General features: G+C 43.0%; 1 protein-coding gene across 2 annotated transcripts in view; it reads right to left on the bottom strand.

Annotated features, from left to right (window-relative positions):
- kalrna (kalirin RhoGEF kinase a) overlaps positions 1-21,924 on the bottom strand; it is a 203,368-nt gene that overhangs the window by 119,566 nt on the left and 61,878 nt on the right. For both annotated transcript variants that reach the window (XM_042002791.1, XM_042002792.1), the window contains exons 3-11: positions 20,792-20,906; positions 16,956-17,148; positions 11,341-11,514; positions 11,126-11,209; positions 10,910-11,041; positions 8,452-8,574; positions 3,412-3,534; positions 2,715-2,906; positions 585-716 (exon numbers count right to left, since the gene is read on the bottom strand). In XM_042002791.1, coding sequence (XP_041858725.1) covers positions 585-716; positions 2,715-2,906; positions 3,412-3,534; positions 8,452-8,574; positions 10,910-11,041; positions 11,126-11,209; positions 11,341-11,514; positions 16,956-17,148; positions 20,792-20,906 — 1,268 coding nt within the window. The remainder of the gene's footprint in view (positions 1-584; positions 717-2,714; positions 2,907-3,411; positions 3,535-8,451; positions 8,575-10,909; positions 11,042-11,125; positions 11,210-11,340; positions 11,515-16,955; positions 17,149-20,791; positions 20,907-21,924) is intronic.

Here is a 21,924-nt window from a genome sequence, read left to right as displayed (position 1 = left end):
CAAAAGCTCGCGCAATTTCTACAGTTTTTGTGTTTGTCTTCTTTCTTCTTCTGCTTTTTTGTTCCTTTGCTGATCCTCTTCTTCTTCTCTGGTTTGTTTTTTGCTGGTCACATGTCAGCTATTCTACTCAGCACTGTCCCCGTGATTTCCAGTGGTATTGCTCTGTCTTGTGCATCAAGCGTCGAATAGCTAACCTCCCTGAAAACAGACCAAATTACGCACGTAACCGAAGCAGAAGACAGATAAAACATCCGTCTGCGCATCCGTCTTCTGCATCGAGCATTAATGGGCCTTTAGTTTGCCTCAGTCTAGGCTTCTGCCCAGAACTTCATGTGTGATTATGGACTTGCCTTCCTGTAGACAAACAGCTCATCTGAAGATACAACTGCAGCAAAGGGCCCAAAAGAGTTGGAGTGGTTGACAACTAAACTCAGTGGAGTGTTTGTCATCACATAATCACAGCCAATCACAGCCGGAGGCTCTGCTCTCTGCAACAAAACCTTTACAAGCTTGTAGTCTTTCCCAGGAAGTTTCACCAAAAATGTGGCGTTACCAACAGGAAGTAACTGTGTGGGTGGGGTTACCTCGGTGTAGGCCTGGGTCACCTGCTCATACAGGCTCTGGTGGCGGTGGATGGCGATCTCCAGCTCCTGCATCTCAGACGGCAAACCTCCCTCACTGCAGACTTTACACCAGGTCTCCACCTCCGACAGGAACTGAGGAGCCAGACACAAGAAACTAAATGTTCGATGAACCACTTCAGTGTTCGGTAAATTAAATTATTCCTGAATCAAACATTTATTTTATATTCTGTACTGCACTTATTGAGCTATATTAGAGTTATTGTGTAGAGATATGGGGAGACTTCTCTGCAACCACCATACATGCCACAACAAAAGCAAAACGGGTTTCCTGCCAACTGGGATGGCAGCAATACACACATGTACTATTCTGGAAGTTAAAAACCCTAAAATTCAGTGATATAGTGGAGTTACAAACAGCAATAATAACGCATAAAGCAAGAAATAAGATACTACCTGACCACATCAGATGTTTTCATTCGTTAATCTGTATCTGAGAGGAAAATTAAATCTGAGGATGTTAAGAGTGAAAACATGTATAAAAACGTGCCTTACAGTGCATGGTGGGAAATTATACAATAAACTTCAGCAAGAACTCCGAAAATGTCCAAACATGATTCAGTTAAAAAAAAAAAAAAGAAATGGAATTCAAAGAGTATAAATAGAAAACTAATGTAAACCTGTAAAATATACTGTAGGTATGGGTGTGCACGTGCATATATGTATGTATAAATATATGTAGGGGTGTAACAATACATGTATTTGTATTTGTATGTTTCGGTACGTAACATCCAGTATGGAATTGAGGCGTACCAAGTTCCCCACACAGAAGAGTAACTGCTGGACTTTAGCTACAGCCTCTGGCTAGCGAACGTTATGGCTAGCGTTGGTTTTACGGAGAAACCAGAGCTTGAAGGCTCCAGGGTTTCACACACAGACTAAGGTGTGGCGAAGCGCCACAGAATCAACTCCACAGACTCGTCCCTCAGAACGCAATTTTAAAATAAAAAAATGAAGGCTGTCAAAAATAATGTGTTAACGGCGCTAACTAATTTAATTGTGATAACTAATTAAATGCATGACAAGCCCAATATGTTTGTAATTTCTCTATTATGACGACGGGACGTGGAGATGGAACAAGATGAGCCGACTGGCTGTGGATGGATTTGAGTATAAAAAGAACATGGATGGAACAACCCATGGGCTCACACCTGTGGAGGATGGTTTTACACCCACACTTTTACCAGTAAGAGGGTTCAACACCTGCAGTTTTCCTGTTTAGAGATGCAGAATTATCCGGCCATGAACTGCAGAAGTCTTGAATCAGACCACATCTAGTCCTGAATGCAGCTGCTGGACCTCCAAGGAAAACATGTTCCAGAGGAGCTGCGTAACACAAACGTCCCTCAACATTTAGTTCTGATTTCAAGAAAAGTCAAATACCTGCAGCCCAAATCCATCCATCCATCAATCCTCCGGAGTAGTTACAGTGACATACTCACTCGTGTCTTACTCTCCTATCCTCAAGTGTCTTTCTACTCATTCCATAATATTATAAATACATTAAAACCCATCTCAATGTACATTTACTTTCTACCAGACTTTTTCTTTCACATCACTCCGGAGTATTTTATGCTGTAAGATCAAGTCTAACATGCTAGCCTCTCCATAACTGAGATTTTTACATCTTTAAAACGCAGCAGCACACAGCGTAAAAGCATCATTATTCTGCAGGTTGAAAGTTTAAATCAAAAGTTAAAACAAAGAGAATAACAGAATTTTGTAATGATGTGAAACATCTCAGTTCTTCTACTTCTGCTTTAGCTTATGTGACATATTGGAAAATAAATGCAAAATCATTTGTGCGTTTTATTGTCTTTGGTCTCCAGGTCATGTTGCTGTTTTTCTTTGACTCATTTCTCCTTTATTTCTAATGTCAAAGGCCCAACAGGAATTACACAAGCCCATCTGTTGCCATGCCAACCATCCAGCAGTTTGATCTATCAAATATATTCAGGCCCATTTTCATGTAGCATGCTGGACTCTGATTGGGGGGTTTATTCGATCAGCTGTAAGTGGAGCAGCTGAGCTCTCCCATCGGGATGAGTCGGATCACATGGTCTCTGATCTCACCTGTTCAGCCTTCTGGTGGAAAACAGACGACATGGCGAGGATGGTGGAGCGTTCGTCCAGCGCAGCAGCAAAACTTTTCCAGTCCTGATCCAACTGGCCGGAGATCTGTTTGATCTGCGTGGAGGCGTAGTGGCTGGCCTCGGCCAGGCGGCTCGCTACCGACATGATCCTGTTGATGTTGACGTAGGCGTTCTGGAAGAAGAAGAAATAAAGTTTACTGAAACTTCATGCAAGGAAACAAAAAATTAAAAACTGAATTTGAATTAAAACTGAAATATCTGATATAAAACTAAATATCTTAGATATTAATTTATATAGATTATAGAAAATATCCCAGATAGGAAAAAATCATTTGGCCTGGATCTGGCCCAGAGTCCACCAAAGATCTGGTCCAAAGCCAGCTTACTGATCCGGGCTAAACCAGTGCAGATCCATTTTTCAAAAATCCGGTCCGGAACTGAAACGGGTAGATTCTTTAGTTGTGATTCAGCCCCAGTTGTGGACCAGATCCGGCTTAGTTCCAGCTCAAGTTTGGGCCAGATTAGGACTAGTTCCAGTCCAGATTAGTCCATTGATTTTTGAATAATCACTGATTATTGATAAGTCCAAATCCACAGAACATCTCGAAACTCGGAGCTTCGCTAACAGACAGGCTGCCGGGAACTCCTGATCTACGCTCAGCGAGGCTCGGTCCTACCATGGAGTTCATGGCGAAGTGGTTGTGTTGAGTCTGCAGCTCCACGGCGTGTTGGTAACTTCGTCCGATCTCGGTGTGGCTCTGCAGGAACACCTCCTTGTTATGGCTGATCCAGTCGAACATCTGCACATACCAAACATGTTCTCATCAGCTCTAAACCATCACGTCATCCCTTCAGACATCACTAAATAACCTGAAATTACAGATTACCTTATCATTTTTACATTTACAGTAACAGTAACACCAGACACTTGACCATGATGGAAGCTTTCGGTTTCATTGATTTCATGAGTGTAGCTGAGCGAAGCATTAGAAGACCTGGTTCCTGTATCTGATCAGCATTAAATCTGACCTGTATCAGCACATCACACATCTTAGCTTAGATAGAATGATTACAGAAGATACATAACGTCGGTTATCTGGATCAAACAAACTCTGTTTCTGAAAGTTACTGAAACTCCAGGACCTGGTTAATTATCACACAGCACAGATTATGTTTAAAGCTGCAGGAACTTATTACCATACAACACAAAACCTTTCAAGCCAGAGAGACGGACGGGATCATTTACGAAGAAACAAAATATAAATGCAACTGGTGAGAATTTCTGGGTGTGTTTGTGGGTCAAATAGTTGAATATGTATAGAGATTGAACTTGAACAGCACAGAAATGGTATGGAATGAAGAGATATTATATATAAGGAAATATTGATTGCATACTGAATGTTTTTATTATGTTTCCGAAACAAAGGATGACATGTAAACCATCCTTTCAACCGTCTTTTAAAGGTCCCATATTATACATATTTTCCAACAACTTGCTTTCAAATTCAGCCTTGGTCCTTCATCTCAGCCGTTCCAGATGTTGCTCTCGTGAGGTCTATGGAGAACGCGCTGTTTTAACCTTTAAGTTCAACCTTTATGTTCATGGGTGGAGCCTGTCCACGCCCCTCTCTGGGAGAGGATCTGGGTTTTACTGGCATCCGCTCGGTGATTTTTGAGGGCAGGCTCAGCTAGCTGGACAAGGACAGTATCCACGACCGGGGGAGGGGTTATTTCCCTTCATGAGGTCACAAAGGGAAAGATCTCAGACTCGCCTGTTTGAGCACACATTCACTAAAAAGTGGAGCAAGTGAGTGAGAGAGGAGACAGAATTTTCTCATTTGTGAGCCTCATACAGGCTATGAGGACACACATGATGTTAGAAAACCTTTAGAAAGTGGATTTTGCATAATATGGGACCTTTAAGTGTGAGCACATAATGGAGAACGTACTTGACCATGTTTTAGTTCTTGGTGGGCACTCTCATGTGGAGGGTGATCTGATCCACATCTTCAGTAGGAAACCAGTGACTATAGTTTTATTATGAGATTATGTAATACCTAGTAGTTAATGATGATGGTAATTATGGTATAATGACTGAAACTTGATGTAATTTACTGGGGTTGGATTGGATAAGATTATGCTTCCGCACACTCCTTTTCAACTTTTGTATTTTCTTTTGTTGGTTTAATTTTTATTTCTTTTATAGCCATTATGGTCAAATAAACTTCTCAATCAATCAAAACAAATAACTAAATAAATCTATCAATACTGTAAATTAAATCAGACGTGTCCATTTCTCACACAGTACAGACTCCACAAGCTTCACAGAAATGTAGGAAAACCCGGTAAAGGTGGAGATTCTGGATTTTCCTGCTGAAGTGAAGTTTTTCCAGCCAGCTGCTCTGACTCATCTCGCTGAGTAAAATGTCACCACGATGGAGAGAAACTGGTCAGAACAACGTAAACAACACGCAACATCAACCTCTTTTCATGTCCGTCTGTTTTCGGACACTTGGGGGTACAGTTATGATCTTGTGTGGTTGCTATGGTTACCACAACAGCACAACAAACGCCTCATCAGGAGTGTAAACCGGTGCACACGCCCCTGCAGGGCCTGAGTGTGACAATGCAGATAAAATGGAGCGTTTTTCTCTCTGTTTGCTTCACAGTAAATATTTACTGCTGCTGCATGTTCACCAGGTCAGCTGACGCCCATCTGTGTGTGTGTGTGTGTGTTTGTGTGTGCGTGTGGAGATCAACAAACACGCAGCTACTCAACATCAGCTTTTCCATCAGTCTGCAGTAATCAGCAATGAACCTGTGGGCCTCCTTATCTTCATCACTCCAGCATAATCATGAAAAATTTCAGGAATCTAAGCAGAATTTTCCTACTATATGCAACGTCTCCTTTAAAAGTGTGAGAATCCCAACTGCAAAAAAGTTTGGACGCTGTGTAAAATGTAAATAAATCAGAATGCAATAATTTCCAAATCTAATCAAGTTATATTTTATTCCCATTAGAAGATAAAAACATGTCAGATGGTGAAACTGAGACATTTTACCATGTGATGGAAAACACGAGCTGATAGTGAATCTGATGCAGCAGCACGTCTGGAAAAAGTTGGAATGTAACGTAGCTTAACATAACATAGCTTAACGTAACATAGCTTAACGTAACGTACCTTAACGTAATGTACATTAATGTAACGTAGCTTAACGTAATGTAGATTAATGTAACGTAGCTTAACGTAACGTAGCTTAACGTAATGTACATTAATGTAACGTAGCTTAACGTAATGTAGATTAATGTAACGTAGCTTAACGTAACGTAGCTTAACGTAATGTACATTAATGTAACGTAGCTTAATGTAATGTAGATTAATGTAACGTAGCTTAACGTAACGTAGCTTAACGTAATGTACATTAATGTAACGTAGCTTAACGTAATGTAGATTAATGTAACGTAGCTTAACGTTACGTAGCTTAACGTAATGTAGATTAATGTAACGTAGCTTAACGTAATGTACATTAATGTAACGTAGCTTAACGTAATGTAGATTAATGTAACGTAGCTTAACGTAACGTAGCTTAATGTAACGTAGCTTAACGTAATGTACATTAATGTAACGTAGCTTAACGTAATGTAGATTAATGTAACGTAGCTTAACGTTACGTAGCTTAACGTAATGTAGATTAATGTAACGTAGCTTAACGTAATGTAGATTAATGTAACGTAGCTTAACGTAATGTAGATTAATGTAACGTAGCTTAACGTAACGTAGATGAACATAACGTAGCTTAACGTAACGTAGCTTAATGTAACGTAGCTTAACGTAATGTACATTAATGTAACATAGCTTAACGTAATGTAGATTAATGTAACGTAGCTTAACGTTACGTAGCTTAACGTAATGTAGATTAATGTAACGTAGCTTAACGTAATGTAGATTAATGTAACGTAGCTTAACGTAACGTAGCTTAACGTATTGTAGATTAATGTAACGTAGCTTAACGTAACGTAGCTTAACGTAACGTAGCTTAACGTAATGTAGATTAATGTAACGTAGCTTAACGTAACGTAGCTTAAGGAAGTGTAACATGACATAGTGTAACATGATGTAATGCAATGTAGCGTAGCGTAATGTAAAGTAAAAGTATATGATAAAAGGAGCATTTCAGAGAGGCAGAGTCTCTCAGATGGAAAGATGGACAGAGCTTCACCAATCTGAGACAAACTGGATCTAAAACTGTGGAACAATTTCAGAAAAATGTTTCTCAGACTTTGAAGATCCTCCATCTACGGTGTAGAATATCATCAGAAGATTCAGAGAATCAGGAGGAATCTCTGTATGCATGGGACAGCTGGATGCTGGTGATCTTCTGCATTAAAAGCAGACATGATTCTCTACTGGAAACCACTGCATGGACTCAGGAAGACTTCCAGAAACCACCGTCTGTGAACACAGTTCACCCTGAAACCCACAAATGCAGGTTAAAGCTCCATCATGCAGAGAAGAAGCCAGATGTGAACAGGATCCAGAACCAGCTTCTTTCGTCTTCTCTGGACCAAAGCTCATTTAAAATGGTCTGAGGAAAAGTGGAAACCTGGATGAAAATGTGAACTAGTTTGTGGAAAGCATGGACGGCGTGGATGACTTTCAGGTGTTCGTCTTTGGACCTGAACGCCTCAGGAAGACACCAGCCATGTATACATGGACATAAGTATTCAGAATAAAATCCTGATCAGGATCAAAATGCTTCATGTAAACATACCATTCAAAAGATTCTGATCCAATCAACTCATTCGGTTAAACTTCATTCCAGTCGAGGCGGGTGATTATACTTAATGTTCATATCAGTCGGACAGAAATGATCCTCACCGGGCATGCCTGATACGTTAGCCGTACGACTTGTACTGTTTGTTCAATAAAGTTTATTTTCTTAAAAAGTTACATCTAGTGCAACATGGTGATGCAAATACATTGCCTGAGATTTTAAAAGAACTTAAAATGATCACAGGCTTAGAAACGTAAATTGGTAAGATGGCAATAAATACGCACACAGTGGTTGTTTACATCAGAATTCACCGTTTCTTCTTCTGCTGTTTCGGCAGTTAGACAATTCTGTGCATGTCAAAATAATTTATTCTGTTTGAACATGATGCATGTAAAAGCTCGTCATGATCAACACATAGAGCTCTGATCAGAACTGTAACCCCACACATTCTCTACTCTAGTCTACAGACTCCTGAGTAATGAGGTGGTCAGGCAGCAGCGTTAAGGGCCCAACTGGAAGGGGTTAATATTCATTCCATTGTAATTTGTCCCTTGTGGGACTCGAACTCCGGTCTCCCTCATGGGGAACGGAGGCCATGCCAACTGAGCTATCCTGCCACGGTAAACACGTAAACATGGCTACTGTCTAGCTATGGCATTACTCTGGATGGTATATCCTGGGAGGGATTTTTTGGACCAGGATCTGTCATTACACTCACATATAAAACAGGTTTCTAGGACCACCTTCTTCCATCTACGTCATATTCTACTGAAGGTTCCTTGATAACCTCAAGTTCCCAGACCCCGGTCTGTCGAACCAGCTCCCAGTTCGGCTCAGGGTTACCCCCTCCCTGCTTTCACTGTGAAGTTCAGCTCCTCCCTCCTTGATCCATGTTGTGTCACACCTCTCACTCAGTGACATCACACTCAGGTGTGACTCACCTTCTCGGCGTCCTGCTCAAAGAGGCGCAGCTGGAAACACTGGTCCAGTTTCAGCTTCCTGACGTGCCACATCTGATGGAGATGCTGCCTGGTGGAGTGGAGCTTATCCAGCAGACTGGCCACCTGCAGAATGGAAGTTCAACAAGTTTTCAAACAGTTGAAACAGTTTTATTGACAGTGGAAGTGGATGAGGGGAAGGAAAAGGGAAATGGCATCTGGACCAGCTGCTCAGGGTATTTTTCCCATGGTCTGCTATGGACTGTCCCTCCTGGTTTTTACGGCTCACAGTCCATCATGTCTTTATTTTTAGAGTCCAGAGATTCCCATGGTCCTGGGACCTGACTGAACCCTGCCTCTCGCCTGCTAGATTTATATGCCCTGGGTATCATATCAGAGACCTATTTAATCACTTTATGGTAAATGTTTTAATAGTAGTGGCGTTACCATTTGTTAACCATTCTTCCTATTATTTCCCAAATGGCAAGAAAAATGCAAAGAAAGATTTTTCTCTTGCTTTCTTTATAAGGCCCATTTATGCTCCCTCACGTGCATAATAGGTACGTTTGTTTCGAGCATTGTCATGCGTTGCAGCCCTTCATACTTCCACTTCTTTTACGTTGCCATGGTTATGAAGTCAGTCTTCCACTAGAGGGCAGTGCTTCATTCCGAGGTCACGTCTGCGTTCTGACGTCAGCTTGTGTTGGTGGCCGTCACGCTCCGCTGATTAGGATGTTTGCAGTCACCCAACACACTCACACAGCCTTTCTTCAAGAGCTCTCGCCATCCCTACAGTTGTCTTCATCATCGTCCTCTTCCTCCTGTTCCTCTTCTTCTTCTCTGGTGTGTTCCTTTCCCTGATCACATGTCAGCTATCTTGTTCAACCTCCCTGTGTTTTAGGATCCGCAAAGCCCCCGAAAACACACAAATTATGTGACAACGGACGAAAGTGTCCGTCTGCATCTCTTGTGTGAACTTTTAAAGTTGAAGAAGCAGTGTTTTTAAACACGGACCTAATTATTTTAAGAAATCCACCTTAATTAATTCTTGACGAATCTGCTGCTTTGTTTCTGCTTCTTATTTTCCTGCTAAAATCAAAACTTTGGTCTTTGCTTTTCATCTTCATGTTGTTGTTTTGCTTTCAGATAAGAAGTGAAACATCTGAAAACTCCACTAGATCCACCCGAGTGGACCATCCCCAGCGTCTCAGGAGCGGTGGTGTGTAGCTCTGTGGGGTAAATGTGATGGATAGCTGCCCTTTAGCTGATCTACTAAGTTTAATTCAGGCGGCTCAGCTGCGGCTCAGCTGCAGGAGTCAACACAGCTTCAGATTTAAGAAAAGCTTGCAGTGAATGCAGCAGAGTCTGTGTTGTCTTGCTGGCTTTGGGCTGGCCGAATAATGGAAATTAGCCTTGGCTATCATCTAACATGATTACATGTACATGTTCATCTATATGCATTGTCCCTTTATAAGCAAATAAATACACAGTAAATCAGCACTTAGCAGGAGGAAACCTGACGGTTTCACCGATAACACAGCAACATTCACCACGTTCATCATTATAACGAAAGCTCGCTGTACAATAAGGAATAAATAAAAGACCCCGGCTCATTAGCTTCCCTCTCTAGTCCTCTGAAGCTCTCGCTGTATGTTAGCTCGTTAGCTGAAGGAAAGTTGTGCTGGAGCAAAGTTTCTTTGCTCAAGATCTTTGCAGTAAAGTACATGATGAACATGACAAACAGGATGAGTAGATATTTATACTGTGCACTGGTCAGAGCAGTGGGAAGCACCCAGATGGACCACGCAGATGGTCCAGTTTTCTTACCGGACGTGTGCTCAGCCTGGTGAGGCAGACAGGTAGTTTCCAGTTATTCCTGCTACTATTTACCTGCTATCCTCACTAAACCAACTCCAGCTCAGCTGCTTTGTGGCGCCACCGTGCATCAGAAACGTCTTCTTGGCTTTATTCCAGCCATAGAGGAGCATTATTTTTCTTCTTTTCACACACACATAGAACTTTCTGCTCACTGGTTGATCTTTGGCTGCTCCTGATTGGACGTTACCGTCAATCTAAGCTCTCTGATTGGTGGAAAGTCTGACAGGAAGTGGCTTCATCATCATGTCCAGGTCTAAATAGAGGTCTCTTAGCAACATAGTAGTGATGGTGATGTTTTTATGGTGAAATGTGATAAATAATGCTGTTATCATGGATCATTGTGGATTTACCAGATAGAGTCTCTGAATAAAAATTTAGTGGCTGGATTGTAAACCTCCTGGACGGGATAGAAATGCCTGGAAAACGTCCATAGATCAGCTAAAGGGTAAAATATCCATCACAGTTTACCCCACAGAGCTACACACCACCGCTCCTGAGATGCTGGGGACGATATGAGCGATGGTGCTCGGAGATCGAGAGACGTTTCAACCAACCAGGATGACGTGAGGTGAGAGACGGCTACCTTTGGTACGAGGCTCTGAAAGTCAGCAGAACCTGAGATGCAGTTCCTTCCTGAAAATCCGTCACTAGATCGGATGCACTGAAGCAACCTCTGGCCCTCCCGGTCCAGCTCCTCCACCGGAGCCTTGAGCACCTGCAGCAAAGTGAAAAATAAGCCGTATGCTGTCTGCATATGATAGCAGGATCAATACTGTTAGCTTCAGACCAGCTCTCCCACCTTTTTCTTCAGCTGTGTGTGCTCCTCTATTAACCGACGAGATCCTTCCACGTCTGCAGGAAACTCCTTCTTGGAGAGCAGCTCCTGCAAAACATAAAAAGTAAGTAAGTAAATAATAAAATATATATATATATATATATATATATATATATATTTTTTTTTTTAAGCAAACAGGTCCTTTCCTCCTCTAAAACCTCCGTCCCACTACTTCTCACCTGCAGGTCCTCCAGTCTGGACAGCAGGTGAACTGCGTTGGACATGAACTCCTCCAGAGACACTCTCAGCTCCATCCACTCCTCGTGGTTGTAGTCCAGAGAGCCTTCAAAGTCATCCGTCAGCTGGGAGGGATCCACCAGTTTGGCCAGACCTTCAACTGACACCATGCTGGTCTGCAGAACCCACAGAAAAGCCAAAACATGAGACAAACGCCACCTCTGCTCCTCTGGGAACACCTTTTATATCAATTTAAAGTTTAAGTTTGTAAAGCTTGAAGTCATGTGACATCCAGTAAAAATGTGTTTCCATACAAAAGGAGATGGCTCAAACCTAGCAGTCTGGATGAATCATGGTTAGCTGTAGAGCATTGTGTGAGGATCTGTTTATCTCTGACCTGCCATTCATCAGCTCAACCATCAAAACACATCAGTGTTTTAAAATCATCAATATCAGTTCCTCTTATTGGCTTGGTGGGATTTTCTAAAAATAAACAAATCCTCACTTTTTCCATGTAAGTTTACACACCTCTGGAACAACCCTGACATCCTGCAAAACAAAAAGCTTATTAACGTCAGTCAATGGAAAAATAAAGGAATAAAACAGAACATATAATAGAAAATGGAAACTTCTTCTCATTTAATATCCTCACTTCACAATATGGAATCAGTAGCAAAAATGTTTAGAATATCACCAGCTCAAATTTATTATACGTAAAATAAATATACCATTTATCAATTAAACTTGCAGCTACCTATTAGGGTGGCAGAATTCATGAATCTCAATGACCCAAAGCTAATATAAAAAATACACTGCTCAAAGAAATAAAGGGAACAACTAAATAACATCCTTGATCTGACTGAATGAAATCTTCTTATTAAACACTTTGTTATTTACATAGTTGAATGTGCCGACAACAAAACCACACAAAACTTATCAAAGAAAATCAGATTTATTAACCCATGGAGGTCTCGACTTGGAGTCACACTCCAAATTAAAGTGGAAAAACAAACTACAGGCTGATCCAGCTTTGATGTAATGTCCTTAAAACAAGTGAAAATGAGGCTCAGTAGTGTGTGTGGCCTCCACGTGCCTGTAGGACCTCCCTACAACGCCTGGACATGCTCCTGATGAGGTGGCGGATGGTCTCCTTAGGGATCTCCTCCCAGACCTGGACTAAAGCATCTGCCAACTCCTGGACAGTTTGTGGTCAACATGGCGTTGGTGGATGGAGACATGATGTCCCAGATGTTCTCAGCTGGATTCAGGTCTGGGGAACGGGCGGCCAGCCCACAGCATCAATGCTTCGTCTGGCAGGAACTGCTGACACACTCCAGCCACATGAGGTCTAGCATTGTCTTGCATTAGGAGGAACCCAGGGCCAACCACACCAGCATATGGTCTCACAAGGGGTCTGAGAATCTCATCTCGGTACCTAATGGTAGTCAGGCTACCTCTGACGAGCACATGGAGGGCTGTGCGGCCCCCCAAAGAAATGCCACACCCCACCATTACTGAGCCACTGCCAAACCGGTAATGCTGGAGGACGTTCAGGCAGCAGAACGTTCTCCACGGCATCTCCAGACTCTGTCACGTCTGCCACATGTGCTCAGTGTGAACCTGCTTTCATCTGTGAAGAACACAAGGCGCCAGTGGCCAAGTTGCCAATCTTGGTGTTTTCTCTGGTAAACACCAAACGTCCTGCACGGTGTTGGGCTGTAAACACAACCCCCACCTGTGGACGTCGGATCCTCATACCTCCCTCATGGAGTCTGTTTCTGACCGTTTAAGCAGACACATGCACATTTGTGGCCTGCTGGAGGTCATGTTGCAGGGCTCTGGCAGTGCTCCTCCTGTTCCTCCTTGCACAAAGGTGAAGGTAGCGTCCTGCTGCTGGGTTGTTGCCTCCTACGGCCTCCCCCACGTCTCCTGATGGACAGGCCTGTCTCCTGGTAGCGCCTCCATGCTCTGGACACTACACTGACAGACACAGCAAACCTTCTGGCCACAGCTCGCATTGATGAGCCATCCTGGATGAGCTGCACTACCTGAGCCACTTGTGTGGGTTGTAGACTCCGTCTCATGCTACCACTAGAGTGAAAGCACCGCCAGCTTTCAAAAGTGACCAAAACATCAGCCAGAAAGCAGAACTGAGAAGTGGACTGTGGTCACCACCTGAACCTCCTTTATTGGGGGTGTCTTGCTAATTGCCTATAATTTCCTCCTGTTGTCTGTTCCATTTACACAACAGAAAGTGAAACTGGTTGTCAATCAGTGTTGCTTCCTAAGTGGACAGTTTGATTTCACAGAACTGTGATTGACTTGGAGTTACATTGTATTGTTTAAGTGTTCCCTTTATGTTATTGAGCAGTATATATAGACTATTATATAGACTAGAAGACTCAATCTATCTTCCAACTTTAAAATAGGAGTCTAACTTATCCAGTAACTTTAATAAAGATAAATGGTCACAAATATGTTTAAACACCTTTAAAATGACTAAGAAATCAAATATGCAACTAATACAATTCAAAATTCTGCATAGAACTCATTATACAGGAAAAAGGATGTTCAGGATGGGTCTGTCACAATCAAACATCTGCACACACTGCACTGAAAACACACCTGACAACTATCTCCATGCCTTGTGGTCCTGCACACCTGTCCACAGGTTCTGGCTTCAGGTATGTGAAGACATGTCAACATGGTTTAAATGTAATATTCCTGCAAACCCCACACTGTGTCTACTAGGTGACTTGGGTGACATTAACATGGTAATTAACTCTGCACACATGATATGCACAGAATTATGTATCTGAAAGAAAACTATCCTTGTGAAGTAGAAAACCAAAAATAATCTGTGTATTCAGCAGTTTAGGAACCTTTTAGTAGACCACATCAGTAGTGAGACAATGTCTGCCTCCTCAAAGAACCAGTTAGCTGAATCTCTGTGGTGACTTGTCTCTCGGTTTTAATTACTCTTAGACATCAAAACACAAACACAACACACAAACAACTTCTGGGGGGCGTGTCATGTAGTGCATGGAGGGCGGGACTACTAATATGGCCTCACTCCCAGCACAATGTGGTCACTGCCCCTCAGTTTTACTTGCAAAAAAACACACTCACAGTCATGATCGGGGAGGAGGAGGGCAATAGTGGCCTCTCACACCCCTGTTCCCCGGGGCCCTGCTGGGGGTGGGCAGGGGGAGGTGGTTGTCCTGGGGGCTGGGACCCGGGGTGGCTGCACTGATGGGGGGCTGCTGATCCTGGGGGGATGCCTAGTCGTCTTCGAGGTTGGGGTAGCTTGGGTTCGTGCTCCGGGGCTGCTGCTGAGGGCCCTGGTCTCTGGGCTGCCCTCGTTTGCCTCTAGCCTCCGTGGAGGCGTGGTCGCATTTGCATGATCTCACTCACCACTCTTCATTACTGATCACTCTTCATTCCTCATCTTCTGCATGCTGACACAGTCACTGAGCTGTCCAGTGGGTTAATACTCTAAGAGATCATTTTTCTTTTTTTTCCCTGTGAGTTAGTATCTGATTATTGCTGTGCTACTTTTGTTATATGTCTTTTTGATTTGGTTATTATTTAGGAGCCTTATATTCACAAGCCCTTGGCAGAGTAAATCTGTTCAGCACGATACAGCAACCAGATTATCATTCTGCTGCTATGATGCTGGACAGGACAGGTAAAAAAAAAAAAAAAAAAAAAAAACTGTTTCTATTGGCATTTAATCACTTTACTAAAACATTTATTCTCTTAAAATGAAGCTTTTATGTCTACTCATCATGGGTCCACATCATAGACTGTATATAAAAGATGGGTGGAGCCTCCGTGACGTCACCCGTAGGTTTCTTAAGAGCAAAAATGAAGGTCGTTGGGCGTTCCCACCGTCGTCATCTTGGCAGCGTCATGCCTGCCGTCGCTCCCGGAAAATACAAAAATGGGCAAAGAGGTGGAGCTGAGAGGAGGAGCTGTTAGCGTAGGGGTGGATGATTGACGTCTATCAGACTCTGAGCTGCATGTAGCTAAGAGCTAAATGAGCCAACTCGGATCTAACGTGAGCTAACCGACTAATGAGGGTAGGTGGGCTAAAGCTAAGGCGCACTGTTAGCCGGCTAAAACCCGCGGTTGTGCTGCACTCTCCCTTCTTGCTGTGGATATTGGATTACCTGTCAATCAAAAGGACACGCCCCTAATTATGCCGAAATTCATGATTAAATAACATCTAAACGAATGAGTTAGAAAAAAATTCACCCCCCTCTCAGTTGTCATGAAGGTAAACTTGGCCTATTAATCCTAAAATGGATTTTTTGTACCAGGCTTTAAACATGTTGTGCTGTGAAGTTGGTCTTTTTAACATGGGAGTTTATGGGGATTTGCTCTGTTTTGGAGCCCCTAGTGGACGAGGGGGGAACTGCAATTTTTTGCACTTCGGCATAGACTTTACATTTCACCACAAGAGGTTGCTGCTTGGTCCACATATGCAGCTGCCACCATTTTTACTATGGCGTCTCTGAATGGCCAAACAAGTTTTAAAACTAATTAATAGGAGCTAGAGCCCCGTTTGGGATTAAAAGCACCATAGAAGAAGAACACATGCAGTTACCTGTAGTGAAGCCATCGCAGCACCTGAGGCCACTGGATCCTCTCACACATGAAAACACCTTTATGTCTGGATGAATTTTGGCCACTTACGGCCACCGTACATTCTCGCTGTGCTTGGTATTTAATGTAATTTCTATGTAATTTTTACACACTGCGCCTTGCAAATTATATATAATTTGTCATAGTCAGTCATTAATTCATTTTCTATATTGCTTAGTCCATTCAGGTTTGAGGGGAAGCTGGAGCCTATCCCAGCAATTAACAGGATACAGGCAAGTACAACTGGACAGGGCGCCAGTCCATTACAGGTCCAACAACCAATCACACTCACTCACTAGAGGTGCCTAACTTAACATGGATGTATTTGGACATTGGGAAGAAGCCGGAGTGCATGGAGAGAACCCACGCATACACAGGGAGAACATGCAAACTCCACACAGAAAGGCCACTGCTTTTAACCTGATTATACTGTTATTTTACAGGTCTGACCCACTGGAGATCAGATTGCTCTGTATGTAAAACCTGAACTAAAATGAGTTTGACATCCCTGCATTAAATAGATAAGGCCATTTGTTGACTGTAGAAAGCAGAAGTCTCAATCTATGGAAAATAAATCTGCAGACTCACCTATCTTCCAGACTGCAGCAGCAGAGGCTCAACATAACAGTGTTTGACTGCCTGCTGTTCAGCACATTCAGCTACAGCAGGTGTCGGTAGCTTGCAGAAAACATAATCTCTTAATACAAAGGAAGAATTATGTGCTAAGATTGAATGTTTGCAAACAAACATTATTTTTCTCATTGTATGCTGCTGCAGCCCTTCTGGTCACTTTCTCTCAACAGCACTTCATTTCAGCTCCTGTTGCTTTTAAAAACCTATAAAACCTGCTTCAGAAACGCTTCTTAAAACATTTTTTCTGCTAACCTAAAGTATATGCTGACTTAAACAAATGAGACTGAAGGACACGAGATGGACAACAAGAGGATGGCATGAAGACACATTAACTGACCTCAAATGAGAACTTTGCACTACCAAAGTTGGTCTTCTGTTTCTGCCAGAAGTTGTCTGGTTTGATGATGAGCGCCACACAGATCTCAGCTGGGAAATACTCCTGCAGCGTCTTCAGCAGAGGCTTGATCAGCTCCCACTTCGAGCCGCGCATGTCGATGATGACGGTGAACCCACGTTTGCAAACATCCTCACTGATGGGAGACACAGAACCGAAAGTTCAGAGGAAAAGCTGCAACACCAGCAGAGGAGAGAGTCCCTCTCCAGCTTCTAGATCAGCCACACAGTGAAGTTTAACCACAGTCCTGGAAAACTTCATGGAACAGTTCCAGCTGTGGTTTCCTCACCAGTTTGACTCTGGACATTTTTCACAGCACTTTCTGTCACATTTTAGTACATAAATAAATTCAGTCATTAGCTTTTAAAGTGGCATTTAGCAGATGGGATAAAGTTAATGCACAGCAAGTTAATAAAACAAAAACCTGCTGCCCATTTCAGAACATAGGTCGCAGTGAGACTCTAATCATCCCAAAGCAACAGCAGCAATGACACATCTGATTAACAGACGAGGATTATTCACCCAGAGCTAAAAAATCATTTTCCCAGAGGTCCAATGTCATCCTTCATCACTGAGATGTCTTCAAACCCCACTGAGGGATTTTTCTCTACCAGAAACTGTTTAATTCTAATTATTTTCATCAGCTCATCAAATGAAATCAGGAATCATTTTGTTCACATTACAGAGCAGACATGAGAGGAAGCTATGAAACATCTGATGAATCAAAATGTTATGAGGTGACCAACATAAACTCCAGATGGAGGATGGTTTACATGAAAAACAACAGGCAGACCAAAAATAGAAATTGGCAAGGAGTTTTAAGGGTTGATGAAGGAAACAGTAAAAAAAAAGCCTGAGGTAGGTCACATGACACAAGAACTGAACTGAAGATCAGAGGCAACAGGTCTGATGGAATGGGATTGTTATGGGATCATCTAACAAAAGTCAGGAATATAAGTCCTTCAAGGATCCTGGAGAACTGTTCCTGAAGACTACTGAAAGAAATGAAGGAAAGCTTCTCTAAGAGGGTTCAGACTGGGATGAGGAATAAAACAGGCTTCTTAGAACTGGACTCTGGTTCTGACTCAGATACTGGGTTTATATTCATGTTTACATACATAAAGAACACATAAAGAAACTGGATCAGGACTTCTGCACAGAACTGTAAAATCTACCAGATAAAGACAAATATTTTGAACTATTAGCCATTTTGATCAAAACATTAAGTGAGAACCTGTCAGGAAACCCTGATACAGACACTTTAAGGTCTTTAAGTGTAACAGACCTGAAAAGCGACCTCGACGTGCAGAAATAACCTCTTCTTCAGCTCACATGAAGCCTCAATATTAATCCAACAACAGCACGTTAATCTGCCTCAGGGGGGCACAAACTCTGCTTGTCACCATGGAAACAGCAGCTCGATTAGCAGGAGTAAGCAGAGCAGGACTGATAAACATCAAATGGTGAGGACTGTTTCTCACCATGCTGCAGTAACACAGGTAAACGTGTTCACCTGGACTGAAAACTGATCCTGTTACACCCTGAATCCACTTCCTATTCTTGATGTCCTTGAAGGCACCACAAAGGAGCTTGTGACATTGATATGAAAGCTGATGCTGAGGACAGATTAAACCCTTCCTCTGTGTTTGCCCAATATTCCGCAGGCTAACCCACAAGTTCTGGTTCTGGAAGAGTTTGGAAATGTTCCAGAGGGGACTTGATGACCTGCAGGAGGTCACGTTGAGATTTCTACCCTCTCTGCTCTCCTGACATACTGATGATGAAGAGGCAGCTCAGTGCAGACCTCCTGATGCTTGTGTCAGTATGAATATTGTGCTGTAATCCAACCGGGATGCAGAGATGAATAAAGTATTTTTCAGAATTAATATGATTAAGTTTTACATTCCTTCTGCAAAAGAAAGTTTCATAGCGTGTCTTTAAAGCAGCACTTTATAACTGTTTCTGACCCGTTTTGATGTCACACCGACATTTATTATGGACATTTCTGGATCCAGTGTCCTGCAGCTTCCTAAGCCTAGGAAACTGCACTTCATCATTTTCTTTTCCAGCCTTGAGTATCATCCAACAGCTTATCACGTGACACGCTAGCAACTGGATACCAACTCACCGGACGTTTTAAACTCCCACCATGGCTGACTCAGCAAAGAACCCTGAAAAGACATTATCAGAGGAGGAGAGGAAAAGACAGAAATAAAGAGACAAAGCAAGAGATACGACAAACGTCACTATCAGGCTGACTTTTACTGGTTGGAGAGATCTCAGAGAAGAGACGGGATGAAGACGATGATGGATTAGCCGTCATTAGCGGAGATCTCAGAGAAGAGACGGGATGAAGACGATGCTGGATTAGCCGTCGTTAGCGGAGATCTCAGAGAAGAGACGGGATGAAGACGATGCTGGATTAGCCGTCATTAGCGGAGATCTCAGAGAAGAGACGGGATGAAGACGATGCTGGATTAGCCGTCGTTAGCGGAGATCTCAGAGAAGAGACGGGATGAAGACGATGCTGGATTAGCCGTCGTTAGGGGAGATCTCAGAGAAGAGACGGGATGAAGACGATGCTGGATTAGCCGTCATTAGCGGAGATCTCAGAGAAGAGACGGGATGAAGACGATGCTGGATTAGCCGTCATTAGCAGAGATCTCAGAGAAGAGACGGGATGAAGACGATGCTGGATTAGCCGTCGTTAGCGGAGATCTCAGAGAAGAGACGGGATGAAGACGATGCTGGATTAGCCGTCATTAGCAGAGATCTCAGAGAAGAGACGGGATGAAGACGATGCTGGATTAGCCGTCATTAGAGGGCGCAGCACCAGAGTCAGAAAAAGTTCAGTAAAGCTGCTTTAAGAGAGAGATCTTAGTATTATGTGAATGACTGATCTGCATTATTGATAAATACAAGTTTCCAAACTTTATTCATAAGATGAAATCTAGAACAGTTTCTATGAACAGCTGAGCTTGGGTCGTGGCGTATCTCAGAGAAGTCAAGATTGGAAATGTAACCCAGTGGGAACATGGTACTTTTTCCTGGACAACCAGGCGAGGTGTTGGCCCGCTCAGCTGTGTTCTCATCAGCCATCTGGCTTTTTGTTGCCAGATTCAGAACAAGAATCAGCAATTTGAGCTGAGGTCTGGGCTGACATGTTTCCAGCAGCCTGTTTTTTTGGATTCTTTAACCACATTTAGGCCAACAGGGACTGCTGTAATGACCTAGATCTACCTAGTTCTGTTTCAGGACTCAGATCTGACTCAGTGAAACAGTCTTGAGGAATTTTCTACAGAATAGTTCTAAATATAACAGCATCTAAAGCTTCAGATTTTCTTTGAGGCCGATGTCCTGCTGCTCTGCCTGCAGCAGGTGTCTCTGCTGATAAGATGCCACAGAGTCAGTGCTACAGATGATGAAGATCTCCTTTCATCATCAGTGAGGATCTGCTGTCATGCCGCTGCGCTTCGAGTTTAGTTAAAAAGAAAATCTACATTAGGAACTGACACGGCTCAGACTGATCCCTGATCAGTTTTCCCTGCAGCATCCTCAGAGAAACACTGCATCTTTCACCTCCATGCAAATCAGACGCTGCCTTCCATCTGCTGCCGAGACGGAGAAGAAAGGAGCGCTTGATTCTGCAGCCGGGGCAGCACCGAGGCACTCCACACACACTCGACTCTCCACTTCTCTGCTCTTCAGACTCAATAAATCCCATTCAGAGCATTCCTGCTGACAAAAAACGTGGAGATCCAAACACCTGCATGTGTTACCTGGGCACAGTGGACAGGTAGGTGACCAGCCTCCTCAGGTCCTCCTGTTTTATTCGGTCATGGTTGCTTCGGGCAGGAAACGTCAGGATTGGTCCTCCTCTTTTATCTCGCCCACCTGTAAATGCATGTTCAACATGTTAGCATGCAGCAAACTTAAAAACTAACGTCAGCCCAGAAAGAACTCCAACAGGACAGATTCTCCCTGGAGTCCCTCTGGGAAGCTCCACCTGTTCAGGTTGGGGAAAAAGTTAGATTTTTTTAGTGTGAAGACCACAATCATGTTTAAAGAACCACTTTTATAACTTAGAATGCAAATAAAAACATATCTACAAATTCAGTAAACAACAAAGTTATAAACAACTATTTACATTAAAATGTAGCAAAGCAGGTTTTTATACATCTATTAATAATACAATTGGTTTTCACCAGTTCCTGTCCAGTAGATAGAGAGGACTTTGCTGGTTGGACATGTCCAGGGCGTGTTAGTCCTCCTGTCCACCAGGAGGCAGCACTTCAATCTGTTTTTGCTGGATTCTGGTTGCTCACAACTCTCACGACAACCAGATTTTATAAACGCCGTCACAGAATTTTCTGATTGGTTGAATTTTTCCACCAGCGGGTTAACTGACTTTGAAAGTGGCAGGGTTGTCGGTCTGAGTATTTACTGAGATTTTCACACACAACGATCTCCAGGGTTTCCGGAGAATGGTCTGAAGAAGAGAAAATATCCAGCAAGCAGCACTTGTCTGGACCAGGATGTCTGGTTGCTGTCAGAGGTGAGAGGAGAATGGGCAGACTGGTTGGAGACGATAGAAAGGTAACAGGAAGTCCAATAAGCACTGGTTCCAACCAAGATATGTAGAGCAGCATCTCTGAACACACAACTCGTCCAGCCTTGAAGCAGATGGGCTAGAAGGCAAATTTATTTGTAGAGCACATTTCATGTAAAAGAAAAAAGTGCTTTACATAAAACATTAAAAGCATTACAGCGAGGAGCAGGAAGCCTGCAGGTTTCTGGGAGTTTGTTCCACATGTGAGGAGCATAAAAGCTGAACGCTGCCTCTCCACGTTTAGTTCTGACTCTGGGAACAGAAAGTAGACCTGACCCTGATGACCTGAGAGATCTGGTTGCT

This window comes from Melanotaenia boesemani, chromosome 12 (assembly GCF_017639745.1).
Source record: "Melanotaenia boesemani isolate fMelBoe1 chromosome 12, fMelBoe1.pri, whole genome shotgun sequence".
NCBI lineage: Eukaryota > Metazoa > Chordata > Actinopteri > Atheriniformes > Melanotaeniidae > Melanotaenia > Melanotaenia boesemani.
This window is presented reverse-complemented; position numbering and strand designations above follow the sequence as displayed.